This window comes from Protopterus annectens, chromosome 8.part0, assembly GCF_019279795.1.
Source record: "Protopterus annectens isolate FY-2018-M chromosome 8.part0, PAN1.0, whole genome shotgun sequence".
Classification (NCBI taxonomy): Eukaryota; Metazoa; Chordata; order Ceratodontiformes; family Protopteridae; genus Protopterus; species Protopterus annectens.
In genome coordinates, this window is record NC_056741.1 from 1,977,655,722 (window position 1) to 1,977,674,224 (window position 18,503).

At 43.2% G+C, this 18,503-nt stretch overlaps 1 protein-coding gene across 1 annotated transcript in view; it reads right to left on the bottom strand.

Annotated features, from left to right (window-relative positions):
• Nucleotides 1-18,503, bottom strand: part of SLC7A6 (solute carrier family 7 member 6) — an 855,166-nt gene that overhangs the window by 526,831 nt on the left and 309,832 nt on the right. The window contains exon 3 of the mRNA XM_044081519.1: nucleotides 12,452-12,596. Coding sequence (XP_043937454.1) covers nucleotides 12,452-12,596 — 145 coding nt within the window. The remainder of the gene's footprint in view (nucleotides 1-12,451; nucleotides 12,597-18,503) is intronic.

Sequence of the window (18,503 nt, forward strand, 5' to 3'; positions counted from 1 at the left end):
GAGTGGGACAGCAGTAGATGGCCAGGAGGTCATTCAAATTTGTGGACCTGAAGGAGATTTTGGTTTATGGATCTGAGTGAGCGGTTGGGAATATAAGGTTTTAAGGAAGTGCCAAGAGCTGGGCAGTTGGCAGGTTTAAAGATGAGCTTGTGGGCAATGGTGAGTTGTAAGTAACTGAGGTAGTTGGGTAGTTCAAGCCAGTTGAGGGTGAGGAGGGAGTGGCAGTGGTGGGATGAGTTTTATTAATTGGTTGCAAATTTGGAGATCTTGTGGTAGCAGGATTCAAGTTTGGACCGGAGGCCAAGATGGAAATTGGTGAAAAGCAGGACACCATACATAAGGGTGGGGAGTAGGAAAGTGGGTGCAAGAGTTTGACGGGTAGAGAGGCTTAGGAAGCTGTTGTGCCTGTAGAGGAGACCTAACTTTTGGTGGGTTTTCTTGACTGCTGAGCGGATGTGGTTGTCAAATTTTAGTTCTTCATCAGTAATGATGCCAAGAAGCTTGGTGTTGGGAATGATTTCAAGGAGGGTATTGTTTTGGCTCTGTATGGTGAATGTGGATTTATCAATGGAGTTTTTGGTAGGGGAAAAAACATTAGTTTGGTTTTATTTCGATTTAGTGCCAGATGGTTAAACTGCATCCAGGCTTCTGTTTTTGCTAGGAGCTTGGAGGGGGAGAAGGCTGAGCAGATGACTGTTGAGTCTTCTGCAATATGGATGATAGAGGAGTCTGGGATGGATTGGTGAAAGTTGTTAATGAACAGACTGAAGAGAAGACGGCCAAGAACAGAACATTGTGAGACACCTGTGGGTGTGGGAAGGAAGGGGGAGGTTGAAGTTTTCCATTGGACACCTTGTTGGTGGTTGGACATGTAGCTGGAAAACCAGGTGATGGTGGTGGGAGAGAGGTGCAGGGAGGAGAGTTGGGATACATTAGGGTGTGTGAGATGGTGTCAAAGGCCTTTGACAGATCTAGGAATAGTGTGGATACAAACCTGCCTGTGTCGTGTTCAAGGTTTATGGTTTCAAGAAAGGAAAGAAGGGCAATCATGGTGCTGTGGCCAGGGCGGAAGCTGTGTTGGGTAGGGGAGAGGAGATTGTTTAGTGTTAGGTGTGCCATGAGTTGTGCTTGTATTGTTTTCTCTAGTATTTTAGAAAGAGGAGAAAGGATGGCAATAGGCCTGAAGTTGGTGGTATCAGTATTTTTGCCACCTTTGTGGAGGGGGATGATGTAAGCATGACGCCAGATAGAAGGGATGTATGACTCTTGTATGGATCTATTTATAAGAATAGAGATGGGATGGGCAATGCTGTCTGCATATTGAGGAAGGTGGGTGGAAGGTTGCCGGGTGGATTGCAACAGGGTTTAAATTTAAGAAGCCTTTTTACAGTGCTTGTAGGGATGGGCTTCAGGCAGAATGATGTGAAGGAAGGTTGATGACTGGGAAGGTGGTTGGGTCAGGAGGGGGGTGGAAAGAAGGCTGATAGTTTAGCTATGCAGTCTATGAAGAATGAGTTGAACTGGCTGGCTGTTTCAAGGTTGGAGAGGTTGGGGTCTGGGCAGGGGTTTTCTTTGTTGCCAGGATACAACATGGATGAGATGGAGTCCCAGAATTTTTTGGGATTTGCTGAGTGCAAGGACTGGAGTTTGGAGTAGTGGGCTTTGCGGTCTTTAATTATTAGTTTTTTGTGGAGTTTCGTAGTTGCTTATAGTCTAGGAGGGTGTTGGGGTTTTCATGTTTTTGATATTGTTTCCATTTTTTGTCCCTTTGGTGCAAGGCTAGTTTAGTATCTTTTGATAACCATGGGCAGGGATTGGTTTTCATGCTTTTGGTTCGAGGGGGAGCTTGCTGATTACGAAGGGTTAGGAATGAGTGGTTGAAGTAGGAAATGGCATCATCTATAGGAAGGGTTTTTATAGGTTACCAGTCAGTATGCTTTAAGCATTCGGTGAAAGTTAGAGGGTTGAAAGAGAAGAGGTTGCGGGTTTGAATGTAGTGGTGTTGTTTATGCAGTGGAGATGGGAGACAGTCGGCAAAGGCAGGTAGTTGATCACTGAGATGATCAGGTAATGTTCCAGCTTTGGTGATAAGGTTTGGGTGCGTTGTTAGGATCCAGTCAATGATGGTACCAGAGGTATCATCTTTATTTGGTCTGGATGGAGATTGTATTACATGGGAGAAGTACAGGTTGATTGAGTGGGACAGGGCTTCAGAATTAATATTATTCCAGTTGATGTTGGTATCACTGAGTATATAGGTTTCATTTTTTATATTGGAGGAGAACCAGGACAGGATGTTTTCAAGAGTTTTGATATAATCACCAGGGTGAATATAGAGGGCAGCGATACATATGGACTTGTGGATTATTTTTAGTAAACCTATTATAATTTCAGCATTGGCAAAGGATGGTATTTTATTGGAGTAGGGAATTATGGTAATGGAGGTGGGGTAGATTATTGCTACTCCACCTCCTTTTTTGTGGGCCCTGTCATTGTGAATGATTTGGAAATCTGGTGGTAGGATTTCATTATCTTTTATATAGGTTTTCAGCCAGGTTTCAGAAATGGCGATAATGTCGGGGTGGTTATGGGAGAGCCAGGCATGGAGGTTAGGGATTTTGTTTTTTAGGCTTTGTGCATTAAGTGCTGTAAGTCAAATGGACTTTGAGTTTGTGGGTTGAGTGGACAGTTTGGTGCGATTGATGGGTCCGGGGTTGGGGTGGATGTCGCCAGCTAGTGAGAAAGAGATGTGTTGGAGTAGAAGAGTGAGGCAGTGTGTTGGGCAAGGGTCGCTTGGGTTCTATGAGAGTAGTGGTTTTCTGGTACCACATTTAAGAGGGGAGTAACAGGGGGGGGGTTGTGTTGGGAGCAGTTTTGGTTTGAAAAAATAGATTGGGTTAGAGGTAAAGAGTTCATGTGAGATGGATGAGTAGGATGGGAAGTGAGGTTGATGGTAAGATCTAGTGGTGTGTGTGTGGCAGCTATGACAAGGGTTGAGAAAAAGTGTGAAATAGGTAAGAGAAGAGAAATATATTAGGAGGGCAAATGGGGTTACAGGGAAAGATGTTATGTAGAGCATTCTAGGAGAGGTGGATGTTTGGGGTGATGTAGATCTACAGGTGGATGAGGTTTGGTTTAGGTGTATCGGGATTGGAGTGGTGTTGGGTGGGGAGAAGTCTGGGTATGTATAAAAGTACAGGGAGTGGGGGTGGGTGAGATTTGGGGGCAGGGTAAGGGAGCGGAGTGACCCCGAAGGGTGAACGGAGTGGGTTACATCTTCGGGGAGGAGCATCAGTCGCCAAACAGAAAACAATCAGTAAGAAGGTCAGCAAGTAAAATAAATAGGGCAGCCTACTGTTTTGCTTTGAATGTTACCTTTCTGTTTGTTTTTATTATTTATGCACTAATGGGGAGCTGCTGTTCCCTGAGAAGTAGGAAAATAATGTAGCTATGCCAGGGGTTTTAGAAAGGGACATGCAGTAAATTATGACTCAATAGAGTACCAATTAAAAAAATGGAATATGGCATAAGCGAGTACACTACTGGCGACTCCTATGAAGCAAAGGCAGAAAAGCCAAGTCAAAAGATGGTGCCTTTCTACTTCAGGTTTTTTGATTCAATATGTAAGTACAATCAAAAGTAAAAATGGTGCTTACAGTTAGGGGTAGGGTAGGCGAGTGGAATGAGCCCAAAGGGTGAACGTAGTGGGTTAAATCTTCTGGGAGGAGCAGCAGTCGCCAAACAGCAGTCGCCAAACAGAAAACAATCAGTGAGAAGGTTAGCAACTAAAAGAAATAGGGCAGCCTATTGTTCTGCTTTGAATGTTACCTTTCTGTTTGTTTTTATTATTTATACACCAATGGGGACCTGCACTTCACTGAGAAGTAGGAAAATATTGTAGTTATGCCAGGGGTTTAGAAAGGTACATGCTGTAAATTATGACTCAATAGAGTACTAATTAAAAAAGAATGGAATACGGTATAAGCGAGTACACTACTGGGGATTCCTATGAAGCAAAGGCAGAAAAGCTAAGTCAAAAGATGGTGCCTTTCTACATCAGGTTTTTTGATTCAATATGCAAGTACAATCATAAGTAAAAATGGTACTTACAGTTGTGCACTCTACTGAGGGATGCCCGTGGGACAGACAGAAACAGAGTATAGTCAGGCAGAGGTTTTTAGTATTTCTAGACTTGTCTAAAGCTTTTGACACAGTTTGTCAAAGCAAAATTCCACTTCAAATGTCCTCACTAGGTCCCTCTCAGCCCACCCTTCTGTGGTTCAAAAGTCACCTGTCCAATATGTGTCAGTAAAATGGCAATCCTAGCTCTCTCCTTACCACCCAGCCACCACTGGTGTATCATAAGGCTCCATCCTTGGTCCCATCTAACATTTTCACCAACACCCTCTATACTTCCACACAAGAGGCCATCGTAATACAATGCGCAGATGACTTCACTCTCATTTGCACATCTGACAACATGGTACACCTCCAAGAAATTTCTCAGGAAGCAACAGCCACTGAAACATGGGTTCTTAACTCACAACTCATGCTCAACTCAAAAAACACCAAACTTCTACTTTTTTCTCCAAATCTCTCTTAAAAAAATAAAAATTTAGTTCTCTGTCTTGATAATACAACCACTGAAGTCACTTCTTACAGCAAACTATCAGGGTTGATAGTGGATGATAATCTTACATTCGAATTGCACATACAACATTGCATAAGAAAAACTCATCAAAAACTAGGGATGCTTTACAGAGCCAAAATATTTCTCACTGACACAACTAAAACTACATTTGCTACTACTTACCTCCTCCACACTCTTCTTTATAGTGATTCCCATCCTTACTAACCTCCAGGCTTCACAAAAATTAAAACTTGAACAATGCTATAACAAAGTTGCTAAATTTGCAGCATATACCTCTTTCAGAACCTAACACTGTTTAGCACTGAAAAGCCTACATTGGCTAGAACTGCCACATCAACTAACATATACGCGACTTCTTACCACCTATAAAATTATCAAGCATCCATCTGCCTATCCAGCTCTAAAAAGCATTCTACACAAAGTACAGTTGTGTACCCTTACCATAAATGTAGATGTTCGAGTGTATTCACTGTTGCAGTCATCACACTTGGGGAGTCTGCCTGCAGGTAGCCCTCAGTCGGCCGGAATACCAGAGACCTAGTATTTCTGTGTCAGTTGCTGTTGCTTCAGGTCTGACGTCATGTCATCAGGGGTATAAAATCAGGCAGCCACAGCCATTACATAAGTTTTCCTTGCCCCAAATGTCAGGAGTCCCCCCAACAGAGAGCTAATGTATGGTGGAAAAATCTCCACCAGTAAAAAGTAAATACCAATACCCCTGCAAGGGGTGAGTATTATACACAGAGAGGAGAAAGAGAGAGAGAAGGGGGCTGGAGGGAGGGAGGGAAACCAGGACTGCAACAGTGAATACACTCGAACATCTACATTTACGGTAAGTCTACACAACTGTACTATGTTCTTCATGTTTCACTGTTGCAGTAATCACACTTGGGTTGATTCCCAAAGTTGCAGAAATGGTGGGGGCAGTCAAGAAGTGTCTGGGCTGGCTAGTATGCCCTGCAGGACTGCAGTTGCAAAACTCACCCTGGATTTGGAAAATATAGGCAGGTGGTAATGCTTGGTGAATGTGTGTACAGAACTGCAGGTAGCAGCCTCCAGAATGTCCCTGGTAGGGACTCCCCCGAGGAATGCTGCAGAGGTAGAAGTTGCCCTAGTGGAATGTGTTCTGACCCCCTGAGGGGTTGGTTTCCCGTGGTGTTTGTAGCAGAAATGGATACAGTGTGCTATCCATTTGGAAATTGTCTGTTTTGAAATGGCCTTGCCCTCTGTCCCTGGTCAAAACTGTAGTAACTGGTCAGATTTCCTGAAAGGCTTAGTCCTATCCAGGTAGAATCTGAGCTGTCTGTGCACATCCAAGGAGTGCAGGATCCTTTTCCCCTTTATTTTGAGGATCAGGGAAGAAGGCTGGCGAATGGAGAGATTGGTTGAGAGCCACACTGGACACCACTTTGGGCATAAAGGAAGGATTAGTCCTGAGGGAGACCCTGTCAGAATGAAAAATGATGAAGGGTCCCACGGCCATAAGTGCTTGCAGCTCAGGCACTTTTCTTGCTCAAGTGATGGCCAGGAGCAATGTTGTTTTCCAAGAGAGGAATTTTCAGTTGGCTGATGCTGCAGGCTCAAAAGGGGGCAGTAAAAGGGGGCAGTGTGAGATTTTCCAGTACAAAGTTAAGGTCCCAAGCAGGGGTGGGTGCTCTCCTTGGTGGCCTTAAGTTGTTTGCCCCTCTCAGGAACTGTATGATGAGAGGGTGAGAGAATAGGGGTGGCTCAGAGTTGTAATGAGCCATGATGGCAGAGGCATGGATTATTTATTTATTTATTTCCAGTTTGATGACTGGAGAGGCCCACTGGGCTCAGGGAGCCCAGTTTCAGGGGAGGCTCGGGGAGAAAAGCTCCGCATTACATAGTTTAGTTACAGATACAACCATAGTAAAGAAGTCACAATTTACAATTATTTTCGAGAGCAGGCATACTTTCTTTGATACATAGTCCAATTAAGATATTTACAATATGTACACTTATGTTTGATCTTAATGGAGGAAAAGAATAGGCCTCTATGGAGTAGATCTGCTAAGTAATCCAGGATTAGAGACAGGGAGGGCAGAGTTGTGTCCTCTCCTTTAGATTGAATCCAGGAGCAATACCTTTTCCACTTATCAGCATAGGATTTCCTTGTACTGGGTCTTCCGGCTTCAAAATGACATTCAGTACCTGCTTGCTTAGGCTGTTCACTGGGGAAGAATTTAAAGAATAAGCCAGGCTGCAAGATTTAGGGTTTGCAGTTGCGAATGCAAGATCTGTCCTCCCTGCTGAGTGAGCATGGTGGGGCTCTGGGGTAGGTGCCAGGGTGGCACCAGTGACAGGCTGCACAGGAGTGGGTACAAGTGCTGGCATGGCCAGTCCGGGCAATCAAAATTATCCTTGGTCTGTCCTGTCTTATCTTGAGGAATATTCTTGAGAGAAGGGGGAGAGGGGGAAATGCATAGATTGAGAGGTTTACTCACTGGAAGGATAGAGCATCCACTTTCCAGGCCCTGCTGTGAGGTGACCTGGTGCAGAATTTGCTGAGCTGGTGATTGCTGGGGGAAGCAAAGAGATCCAACTCTGGGGTCCTCCACTTCTGAATCAGAAGGCTGAAGGTTCTGGGCTCTAGTTGCCACTCGTGTGGGTCTAGGAGATTTCTGCTTAAGTCGTCTGCCAGTGTGTTTTGTTTGCCTGGCAGGAATTGAGTTGCAGATGGCTAGCATGTCCAAGGCCGTGTTTCCACAGGGCCATGGCTAGCCTGCAGAGTGAGTGGGTTCTCCCCCTGCTTGTTGATGTACCACATAACTGTGGTTTTGTCTGTTTTTATTAGCAGGGGTCCTGGTGAGAGTCAAGATCTGAAAGCTGTTAGCGTGCTGCACAGCTAGCACCTTCTTTTTGGTTTATATGCAGATGAATTTGACTTGGGCTCCAGTGGCCCTGAATGCACTTGTCATCCAGATGTGCCCCCCAGGCATAATCTGATGCATCTGTGGTTAGGGTCTGGGCGGCGTGGGGTTGAGTAAAGGGTAGTCCCTTGTTGTGGTTGCATGCTGCTGCCCACCAAAGAAACTCTGTCCTTAGACAAGGTATGACAGGAATGACTGTTTCCAGGTCCTGAGAATGTTGGCACTAAAGACTTAAGTACCACTGAAGTTTCCTCATATGCAGTCAGGCATATGGAATTATTGGGATGCATGAGGTCATGAACCCTAGGGCCTGCAGGATTTCCCTTGCAGATAGCTGGGTTCTGATGGCCATTTGAGTGAGGTAGTCTGTCAGACAGACTTGTTTTTCTGGTGTAAGGAATGCCATCTGGGATGCTGTGTCCAAGCTTGCTCCAAGGAATACAATTTTTTGACTGGGGACCAGTTTTGATTACTTTTCATTGATGGTGTACCCCAGGGAGGTTAGAAGATTATTTACAAATGTCAGGTGCTGCAACAGCATTTCCTGACTGTCTGCCTGGATCAGGCAGTCATCCAAATACGGGTAAATTTGAATTTTTCTCTGTCTGCAGTAGGCAATTGCTGGAGCCAGGCATTTTGTGAACACTCTGGGAGCAGTGGATAAGCCAAAGGGAAGTGCAGAGAATTGATAATGCATAGATCCTGCCCTGAAGTGTAGACATTTCCTGCAAGAGTCCCTTATAGGGATGTGCAGATAGGCTTCTTTTAAGTCTAGGGTAGCTAACCACGCATCTTTGGCCAGCAAAGGAAGAAGCTGCTGCAGGGTGAGCATTTTGAATTTTGGTACCACCAGGAAGGTGTTTAAGATGGAAAGATCTAGGATTGGGCGCCAAGTGTCCTCTTTTCTGGGTACCAGGAAAAGTCTGGAATAGAACTGTTGACCTATCTGTTCTGCAGGAACAGGCTGAATTGCCCTTACACAGAGCAGGGATTGAACATGGTTTTGTGCCTCTGTCTACTGGTTTGGAGGAAGGTCTGGGAACCCTTTTGGGGATGGCAGTGAGTGGAAGTAAAATTTGTACTCCTGGGATATAATGTTGAGGACCCATTGGTCTTTGGTGATGGAAGTCCAGTTTTTTGCATGATGGGCAAGTTTTCCTCCTAGGGGCACAAGCAGTTGGGCAGAGGTGAGGAGTGGAGTTGAGAAGTCATTTGGGAATTCTTCTCATAAGGGGTGGCTTAGCACTCCCTGTTTTTGAAGTGGAGGCACTCCATTGTTTAGATCTCTGTGTACCATGAGACTGTAGTCTGGGGGGGGTCCGTTTCCCCTGGGTCTAGTTTGAGATGGCCTTAAGGTGGCTGGAACGCCTACTGAATCTAGGAGGCTGTACTTGCAAGAAATTTTTGACTGTCTGCATAGATTTAGCTTTTTCTTCCATCTTTTTAAGAACTTCTTCTGCTCTGGTGCCAAACAGATTGTCCTTATTCAAAGGAGGGTCTAGGAATTTTGATTTGACATAGTCTGGCAAGGTTTGCTCCTTAAGCCAAGCATGCCTTCTCAGTACAGATCCAATGACTGCTGCCCTACAAGATGCTTCTAGGGCATTAAAGCCACACTGCAATGTAGGCTTGTTGACTTGGCTTGCAGAATGCATAAGCTCTTGTAATTCTTTACTTTCTACACAGTCCGTAAAGGTAGCTATTTTTGCTTAACAAGTTCCATAATATGTTGTTGGTACTTCAGCATGTGAAACTGGCAATTCAAAGCCCTAATGGCAAGAGCTGCAGAGGTGTATACTTTCTTACCCCATCTATCTAAAGCTCTAGAGTCCCTGTCAGAAGGGGTGGGATTCTTAGCTGTAGTTGCTTTGATACTTTTAGGCACCTGGGAGATGACCTCTGGGTCAGCAGTAGGATTTTTGAAAAGAAATTGTGAGAGTCAGGTACTCTGTAGTACCTGTCTGGTTTCCTAGGAGCAGGGGGTAAAGTATCAGGAGTTAAAGTAGATTCCATACAGACATCATCCACAACATCCAAGGCTGGGGGTACTTGCTAAAGGCATATGTTGTGGCAAGTCTAGAAATTCTCTCTTTTTGGACTGAGGGTAATCTTGGCATTCCCAGTGGAAATGCTCTCTTAAAGTATGTAAGGTTTCCCCAAAAGAAAAATCCTCTGGAGGAGAAGCAGAGGAAATAGATTCCTCTGTATCTGAATCCTCATAAGCAGATCATGGCATGCCTTCATAATCAGATACCTCAGAGTCGTCGGACTCTTGGACTGTTAAAGCTGCTGGGGGCAGGTTTCTTTTTCTCTTAGCAGGGGAAGACTGACTTCCCCTAATCAACATAAGGTCTTCTGCCATTTTAAGCATTTAATGTTGCGCAAGGAAGCAGGTGCATGAGTTTGGGTCATCTTTTTTTAGGCGTAGCGCGTACTCTTGGCCTTAGAAACTCAGTAGTTTTAGACAGAACTGAAGACACAAAATAAGTCGTCGGTTTATGTCGAATATTGGTAGTGTGAAGAACTTCCTCAGAAACCGGTGCCTGCTCAGCAGCATCAGACCCATCCAAGGTAGAGACATCCACAGGTTCCATCGAAGAAGAGTGTCGCAACATACTGGACTCTGAACAGGTCTTGGTAGAGGCCTGCGAATCCACTGAAGCGGGCATCAGGGGCTGCAAAAGCACCTCACTGAGTACCAGTGAACTGGCGACTAGTTTAACATAAGCGTCGTCGGCAGTTTTGGACCTGGTCGGTCTGTCTCTCTCTTTATCCTTACGTTTTTTCAGTAGATCGGTAGTCGGATGGATTACTGAAGCCATCTCGGAATACGGAGAATGAGAACGAAAGTATTTAGTGACAATAAAGGCCTGATGACGAATAGTTCGGGCGTTGAACAAGGCACAAAACAGACAGTAAGGGACATCATGGTCTGGGCCTAAACAGGAAATGTGGTTAGAATGAAAATCTTGGTGTGGTATTTGCTTTCCACAGGCAAGACAATTGTTAACTTTTTCTGACATTGGTTACACCAAGAAAAAAAGATCCCCAATGGAGTACTTAGCTTTAGAAGACTTCAGGATAATTCAGTTTGATAACGAAAACTCAGGAAGCGGCCAACCGGCACTCATGCGAACTGCTTCGGGCTCCTTGACAAGAAAGACTGATGTAATGGGGTCAGCTGCCTGTTTTTATACCCCTGACGACCTGACGTCAGTCCTGAAGCAACAGCAAACGATGCAGGAATACTAAGTCTCTGGTATTTGGGCCAACTGAGGGTTACCTGCAGGCAGATAACCCAAGTGTGATGACTGCAACAGTGAAACACGGAGAACATCTACGTTCTCAGATGGCTAGCAAAGCTGCTGGGTATTGTCTGTACTCATACAAGGTTGCTAAGGCCAGGAACTCCTTACCTGTGTCAATCAGGTCTATACCCTCCCTCCCATCTTTCAAAACCACTCTGAAAGACTTCCTAGCTAAAATCTGGCTGTTTTTGCTCAAAACCAGGATAAACTGTATCCCTAAATGTGAACAAGTACATTTTCATTCCTTATACCGCTTTACTCTCTCTTCACTTACTTCCTTACTGCTTTCTAATTCGTTTCCTGACTTTCTCTCTAAATATACCATAAGCCTGTTTTTCCCCTTACTTCATACTGCAATTCCTATTTGTATTAGACTAACTTACCTTTAATTTCTCTACAAACTGTCTAAAATTTCTCTAAATATTATACGATTGTCATATACTTTGTAATGATTCTTAACCAATGTTTTTAAGTTATGTCTAATTTGTTATAACTATTTAAACTGCAGATTTTTTTTTTTTTTGAAGATTGCAAAATTATTGTTCTTAAAATGTGTTTTTAATAATTTGGAGCTTTTCTCCCCAGGCCTCCAGTGAAAATGGGCTTCTACACAGATGGACTTTCAAGGTAATCAAATGTCAATAAATAAATAAATAAGAACAATATATAAAATCCGTCTCTGAATTTGAGACTCTGTCTCCCCATTATTTTAGGCTTCGTCCAGATTTTTTGGACTTACAGGTTGAAAGATATGCCAGCACACCCCTCACTTGTACCACAGGATGGGCAGTGGCTGGTGTGAGCATCTCATCTTCCTTGCCCAGCACTTGAGCCACTAATCAGTCTTGGGTCTGGATCACAGTCAGGCCTTTACCAGTCTATGCCACAGAGCGGTGGTTTGGGCACTGTGATCTTAGTTGTTGTGTTGTGTCTTTCAGCTTTTCCCGGTTAGGGGTCGCCACAGCGGAACTCCGGTCCGCTAATGATTGGCAGTAGATTTTTACGTGCTGAGTTGCCAGCCCTAACACACAACCTTCAACGAAGGTATGCCCATTCACGCATGTCTCCACGCAGAAGACGCTCTAGCTGAGAGTCGAACCGGTCAGCGTCTTACTGTGAGGCGACTGTGATCTTAGTACTGATTATAAATATATAATGAACTTGATGGGGCAGGATTAAGGTTCTTGCAAAAACTTCATGTGAATAATAAGCTTCCTGTCATTAATGGTGCTGAGTCCCCCTGGAACAACCTAAGTAACCATCCAAGAAATTAAATGCAAATACCCGAATACTTTAGAATAAGCTTTTCATCAGAGTTTCTCAGAACATTTACTTGAAACCATCACAATTGTGAGCTGAGAGAAAATAATCTAATCAGCAAGTTAGGAAACACAGCAAAAGTGGTTCAAATGGTCAAAAGTGAGAGAACTGCATGTTCTCACAAGTAGTTAAATCTACTTAATTTATGGCAAATTACATATATAAACTTCTGTGATTTCATTTTTTTCCCAAAAGCAAGCCATGATTGTAGACTTTTTGTCACATTTCAGATGCATGAATAAACAGTAAAAGATTATGGTTAATTGATTACTCGACTTTACCTCTCAGGATTTTTGATTTCTTCTGTTACAAAATTTAATGTGTCCCAGCCAGAGTAGGAAAACAGAGCAGAGTAAAGTGCTAGTGATATATCGCCTGCATTCCAGGAAGAGCCTTCGAAGGCATCCACAAAGTGGTTCGTGTACCCTGGAATTTTAACAGCAACACACGTACAGTTAGTTACAAAGTTAATACAACCTAGATCAAATGTTAACTTTTTTCTTCCAAAACATATTAACGTTAAATATTACATTCAGTCTTTCTTATTACTTGCTAAGACGTCTAATACTCCAAAGTACTTCTTGAACCTAATTTTTCAGTTCCAAGAACTTTATATCCAATCCCTCATCCCTCACCCAAAGACTAGGGCTCATCCACACAAATTCACACTCCTGCTTATCATTTGAAGCCAGACTGGTACTCTCAAAATGTGTTTGTTTAAGCAGCCAAGAGGGATTAGAGAGGAAGAGCAGACCAAGTCCGGGTCCCTGAAATTAACTGTGATATCTGTTCTCGTTTGCATCACTGGCAGTGGTGCCTGTGAGGTGATCCTCACTTAAGGCTCCAAGTCAGCATTTCCTCCTTTAGCCTTGCTGACGTTGTGTGCAAATGATGCAACAGGAGAAAAACATGCAGGATATGCAGACCAATGTACATGTTTACTTCCTTTATAATACACCTGCATAGGGCCATTATTTACTGCATGTTACCATTTACCTGGCCTCCATGAGGTGGCAGTGAAACCACAGATTCATCCCCATCATACCCCCAAAGGAAGAAACCAAGCCTTCACATACAGAGTTTCTCTTCTCCTCCCCAGCTTGTCCTTCCAGCTTCCTAGATATGTTCTGTTGCTGAACTCCATTGGAGGCAAGTCTGAATGGATGCCAAACATCCACATAACACGCTCATTATATTTACTGCCGGATTTCCTTTTTCACTGCTTAAATCAGAAGATGTCAAAGACTGCCTGCCCAATGTCAGGAAGCACAATGAACTAGACAGCAATTTTGTGAAAATGTAAGGGTAGTACCGCTAAAACACTGGCTATTCCTTTTGCTTCACTCTGAAACTGGCAAAGGAAACACAAAACTCCTTGTAGACTATGTCTCACCATATAAAACCTTTCTATCTCACATATTTTTCACTACTGTGCAAATTTAATTTTTGGAAGGAGCTAGTATTGTGATGCAGTACTTGTTCATGCAGAAATGGAAATAATTTTTTGTCTATGCAATTTCTGTAAAACTGACAGGTAAGGAAGTCTGTCAATGTAAGCTCATGTTAAGATGCAATTCTGTTCTAGACTCTAGTTCTCTTTTCCCCTTCCTACCTTATAATTCTCACCAGTCTTGCATGTGGCAAATTGGTGGTACTGGCTTTCAGTCTTAATTTCCCTGGCCAATTCTCTGGCAACCAAGACATCCTCTTCAATCAAAATCACTAGCATTACAAATGTGCCACTCTAGGAAAACTGGAGTATATGACAACTGGCAAATGCTTCTGCCATCAATAATCACTGAAAATGTTAACCAAACTAGTTATGTTTTCAAGACAAATGCAGATTTTCTTAATATCAAAGCTAGACCAGCATTACCGAGATCCACACAAACAATGGCCATAGTCTGAACTGCAGCAAAAGTATACACTCATCAACTCCCTAGCCATAACTCAGATAATTGGAGTTAGATTTCTGCTTTGGGCATGGAGGAGCTGGCGGGGGGGGGGGTGGGGCCTTTGTTGTTTCTGTCCTATCCAAGTTAACAGAAGCAAATAAATGAAATAAACTTATTTTCATTAGAGACTGGGGGGGGGGGGGGGTACAGGATATAATACTGATGTGCATAATGCCACACGTGAAAACTGAAGAGGAGGAACACAGACACAAAACAGATGAGGACCCATCAGATATAGTTGAAATGTACTCACTTTTCTCACAGTATTCCCTCTACTCCGAGGTACAGTGATCTTGGAGTTTTATAGTACATAAGTGGCAGAGGTGTGTTGGGGGGGGGGGCAACAAATCGTGGGGCACAGTGGCTGGACAAAGTCCCCCCCCTGCATAAATCACTTTAATGTTAACAGAGTGAGTTTTGACACAATGTACACAATTACAGTTTATTTTCTAAAGATATAGGACTCATTATTAGAGGTCTTACACTTCTGAAAAGAAGCCCTTTAACTGAACCCGAGACAGTATTTCTTCTCATTCAAAGCTCTAGGCTCCTGAAACAACAGATTTAAGTGGGTGGTAGGGTCTGAATTCATAGTGGGATTCAAGAATGCGTGGGACAGCTGGATGGGTTTGAGCAACACCAGTTAGAGGCAGCACTATATATTAGATGCATTTAACTAGGTGGACAGGATAAAACAGGTGGCCTCCCTCTTCCTTCATACTGTGCAATGTAATATCTGCAGCTTATCCAACAAGTATGGAAACAGATTATGTATACATCTCACATCAATCATCAGAGTTCATTTCTGTGATTTGCTTCTCCATCTCCTTTACTTTTTCTTTGTCAGGCAGATCTCTAATGTGTGTGTGTGTGTGTGTGTGTGTGTGTGTGTGTGTGTGTGTGTGTGTGTGTGTGTGTGTGTGTGTGTGTGTTTTGTTTTAGGTAGCAATTTAAACCTTTGTACATTAGAGCAGTTCAAAGTAGTGTAGTGGTAAACTACAAATGTAAATATTTTATCTTATTTGTATAACTGCTTTAAACTGCATAGTACATAAAGAACTGAGCGTTTCTATTAGGTAAATGGCTTTGTTTAGAAGTGAATGCGAAGTGAATTTTATGGTACATATACTGTATGCATTTAAATGTTTTTCCAGTACTTCTCCACAGACACAGCTATGCTGACATTATACATTTTAGGTGTTGGCACAGAAAAGTGTTTTTGCAGATTCAAGGTGAAGTGATGTAATGCCCAACAGACTGGTACAGCCAGATCCAAATGTATGCACTAATCTGGCAATGGACTACACAAAGGACTGGGCATGTTAACTCATTCAAGCATATAATGCCTTTCTGAATACTTTCAGTTAACATGCAGCTCATTATGGCATTCAGACCTTTTCTGATTCTCCCTTCTTTACTAAGTGACTAAGCAGCTAATAATAGGCAGCATTAGAAAGGGCAAGGAACTATTAACAAAATTATACTAAGACTGTTAATGTGGAGAAATGAATCATTGTTTGCTACTTATTATTCATATTTTCATATTTCTGTTCATATTTTCAGAACTGAGAGACTTACATTCAACTGAGGAGTATGTTGTGCTAGGAAAATTCATTGTTAATGCCCATGTATATCAAACTAAGCTGGATATATTGCTAGTTGTTTAGTAGCAATTATGAAAATACACAATATTTCCGTATGTGCTTAACACATACTTAACACTTCAAAAAACAAGTCACTTACCAACTACTGCATGGCATCAGGTGAACCAGTAGATTTTGGTGAAGAAAACTGAACTTAATATTTGTTCTATAAGCTGTACATCTTGAAAGATATTCAGTGTTGCTTACATTGTTAATTATACAATTAAAAAAGAAGTTATTTACTCACCATAATGTTCCATGTTTGTTGTCCTTGAGCTCACCTTCCTTCTTGCCAATTGGTTTTGGAGCCAATCTTCGGCTCCAACTTGGCCGCATTCTAAAGCTCGAAAGCTTCCACTGGCTCGAGGTTAGACCCTATCCCAACATGCCTAGCGAGAGTTACCCAGATCTCGTTTGTGATAACCCATAACACTAGACTATAATGTGCAAATATATATATATATATCTATATATCTATATATATCCCACCAAGATAGTAGTAGAAGGACTCTAAGTCTATCCAACTCATAAGGCAGGAAGGGAATCACAGCTTATGTAGCCAAATGATGGATAATTCCTCTCGATCTTCCAGGAGGGGGAAAGGAGGGTGGGATGCAAGAAGGAAGGCAAGATCAAGGACAACAAACATGGAACATTATGGTGAGTACATAACTTCTTTATGTTATGTTGTCCCTATCTCGCCTTCCTTCTTGCTGGTTGGGGCCGCGTCCCCAGCACCTTCTTCTTGGGTGGCTCAAAGGAATAGACTCTTCAGGACCGTGGAATCAAAGGATGCCCTGTTCTGGGAGGCCACATTTACTTTGTAGTGAGTGATGAAAGTACTGGGATTAACCCACGTAGCTGCCTCACAAATTGAGTCTAAAGGTAGTCTGGCCTGAAAGGCAGTAGAGGTAGACAATGTCCTAGTTGAGTGCACTCAAATTTTTCTTGACAGCTGCTTGTTCTGTGAGTTACAGACATATGTGATGGTGTCTGAAAGCCATTTTGATAAAGTTACTTTTGACACTGAAGTTCCCTTTCTACTTTCTGCAAAGTATACAAATAATTGGTCAGACTTTCTTAATTCTTGTGTCCTGTGCAAGTAAAAATGTAACTGTGTATTAACATCCAGTTGGTGGAGTTTTATTTCTGCCTTGTTGCGATGATTAGGGAAGAATACAGGTAGTTCTACTGATTGATTCAGATTGAACTCTAAGCAAACTTTTGGTAGGAAAGAGGGGTTGGTTCTGAGAGAAACCCTATCCTTGTGAAAATTAAGTAAGGGGGACGAATGGATAGAGCTTGTAATTTTGATACCCTCCCAGCTGAAGTAATGGCAGTCAAGAAAATAGTCTTCCGAGTCAAGAATTTCAGAGAACAAGTATTAGCCGGTTCGAAAGGAGGAAGAATCAAGGCAGGTAGGTCTAAATTTAGATCCCAAGGAGGAGGTGGTTCTCTTTTAGGGGGTCTCAAAAGTATAGTACTTTTAGGAAAGGTTTGCATAACCTGTGGGACATAATGATGGAACCCATTTCTCCCACATGAAAGTTGGCAATGGCAGCCAGCTGAACTCGGATAGCTCCTTGGTTAAAGGTTTCAGCGAGAAATTCAAGGATCTTTGAAATAGGTGCAGTAAAAGGGTCAATACTATTTTTGGCTGCCCAACAAGAGAACCGCTTCCATTTGCTAGCATAGAGTTTCCTCGTTGAAGAATTGTGAGAAGAAATCAAAATATGTTGTACTGCTGGGGAGACGTCAGGAAGTCTGGCTAAGAGGGGAAGTGGAGGAACCAAGCTGTCAGCTTGAGGGTCTGTATGGAAGGATGGAGCGTACCCGACTGATGCACCAGAAGATCTGGAACTGGGTCCAGTATCCAAGGCTCCTCCTGGAGATGGGGCCATAGAAAGGGGAACCATATTTGGCAAGGCCAGTAAGGGGCAATGAGCATTAGTTTGCAACCCAACGATTGTGCTTTCTGAAGAACCTTGGGAATCAGCGGGAATGGGGGAAAAGCATAAAGAAGTCCTGGGGGCCAATTGTGAACAAGTGCATCCCTGGGTGAGTGTTCCGGTGGGGGGGGACTAGGGCGAAATAGGTGCTGCATTTGGTATTGATGGAGATGGCAAAAAGGTCGCAGCAAGGCTGGCCCCACTTGCAAAAAATTTGGTTCACAATCTCCTGCTTCAGGGACCACTCGTGAAACATAAGGATAGCCCTGCTTAGCTTGTCTACTATCACGATGGATATCCCCGGAATGTGCATCGCAATCAGAAAGCATTGGGAAGACATTGCCCACTGCCATACTCTTACAGCCTCTTGACACAAGGGGTAGGACCTGGTTCCACCTTGCCTGTTGATGTACCACACTACTGACATATTGTCCGTTTAAATTGTGATTGTCCCTGTAGGTAGAGTCCTGTAGTGCTTGCAATGCCAGGAGCACCACTCTCATCTCTAGGACATTGATGTGCAAGTGGTACTCATGTTGTTGCCAAGTTCCTTCAACAGTCTATCCCAGATAATGCCCCCCTACCCTATCTGTGAAGCATCCGTGGTCACTGTGGCTACTGGTTGGAGGAGGATGAATGGTCTTGCCTATTGTCAGTTGCGTAGACTGAAGCCACCATTTTATGTCCTTCTTGCAGGTCTCTGTGATGAGAATTTCGTGTGACATGGGTAGATCTTGCATGGACCATTGAGCAAATAGGAGCCCCTATAATACCCTCATGTGGAAG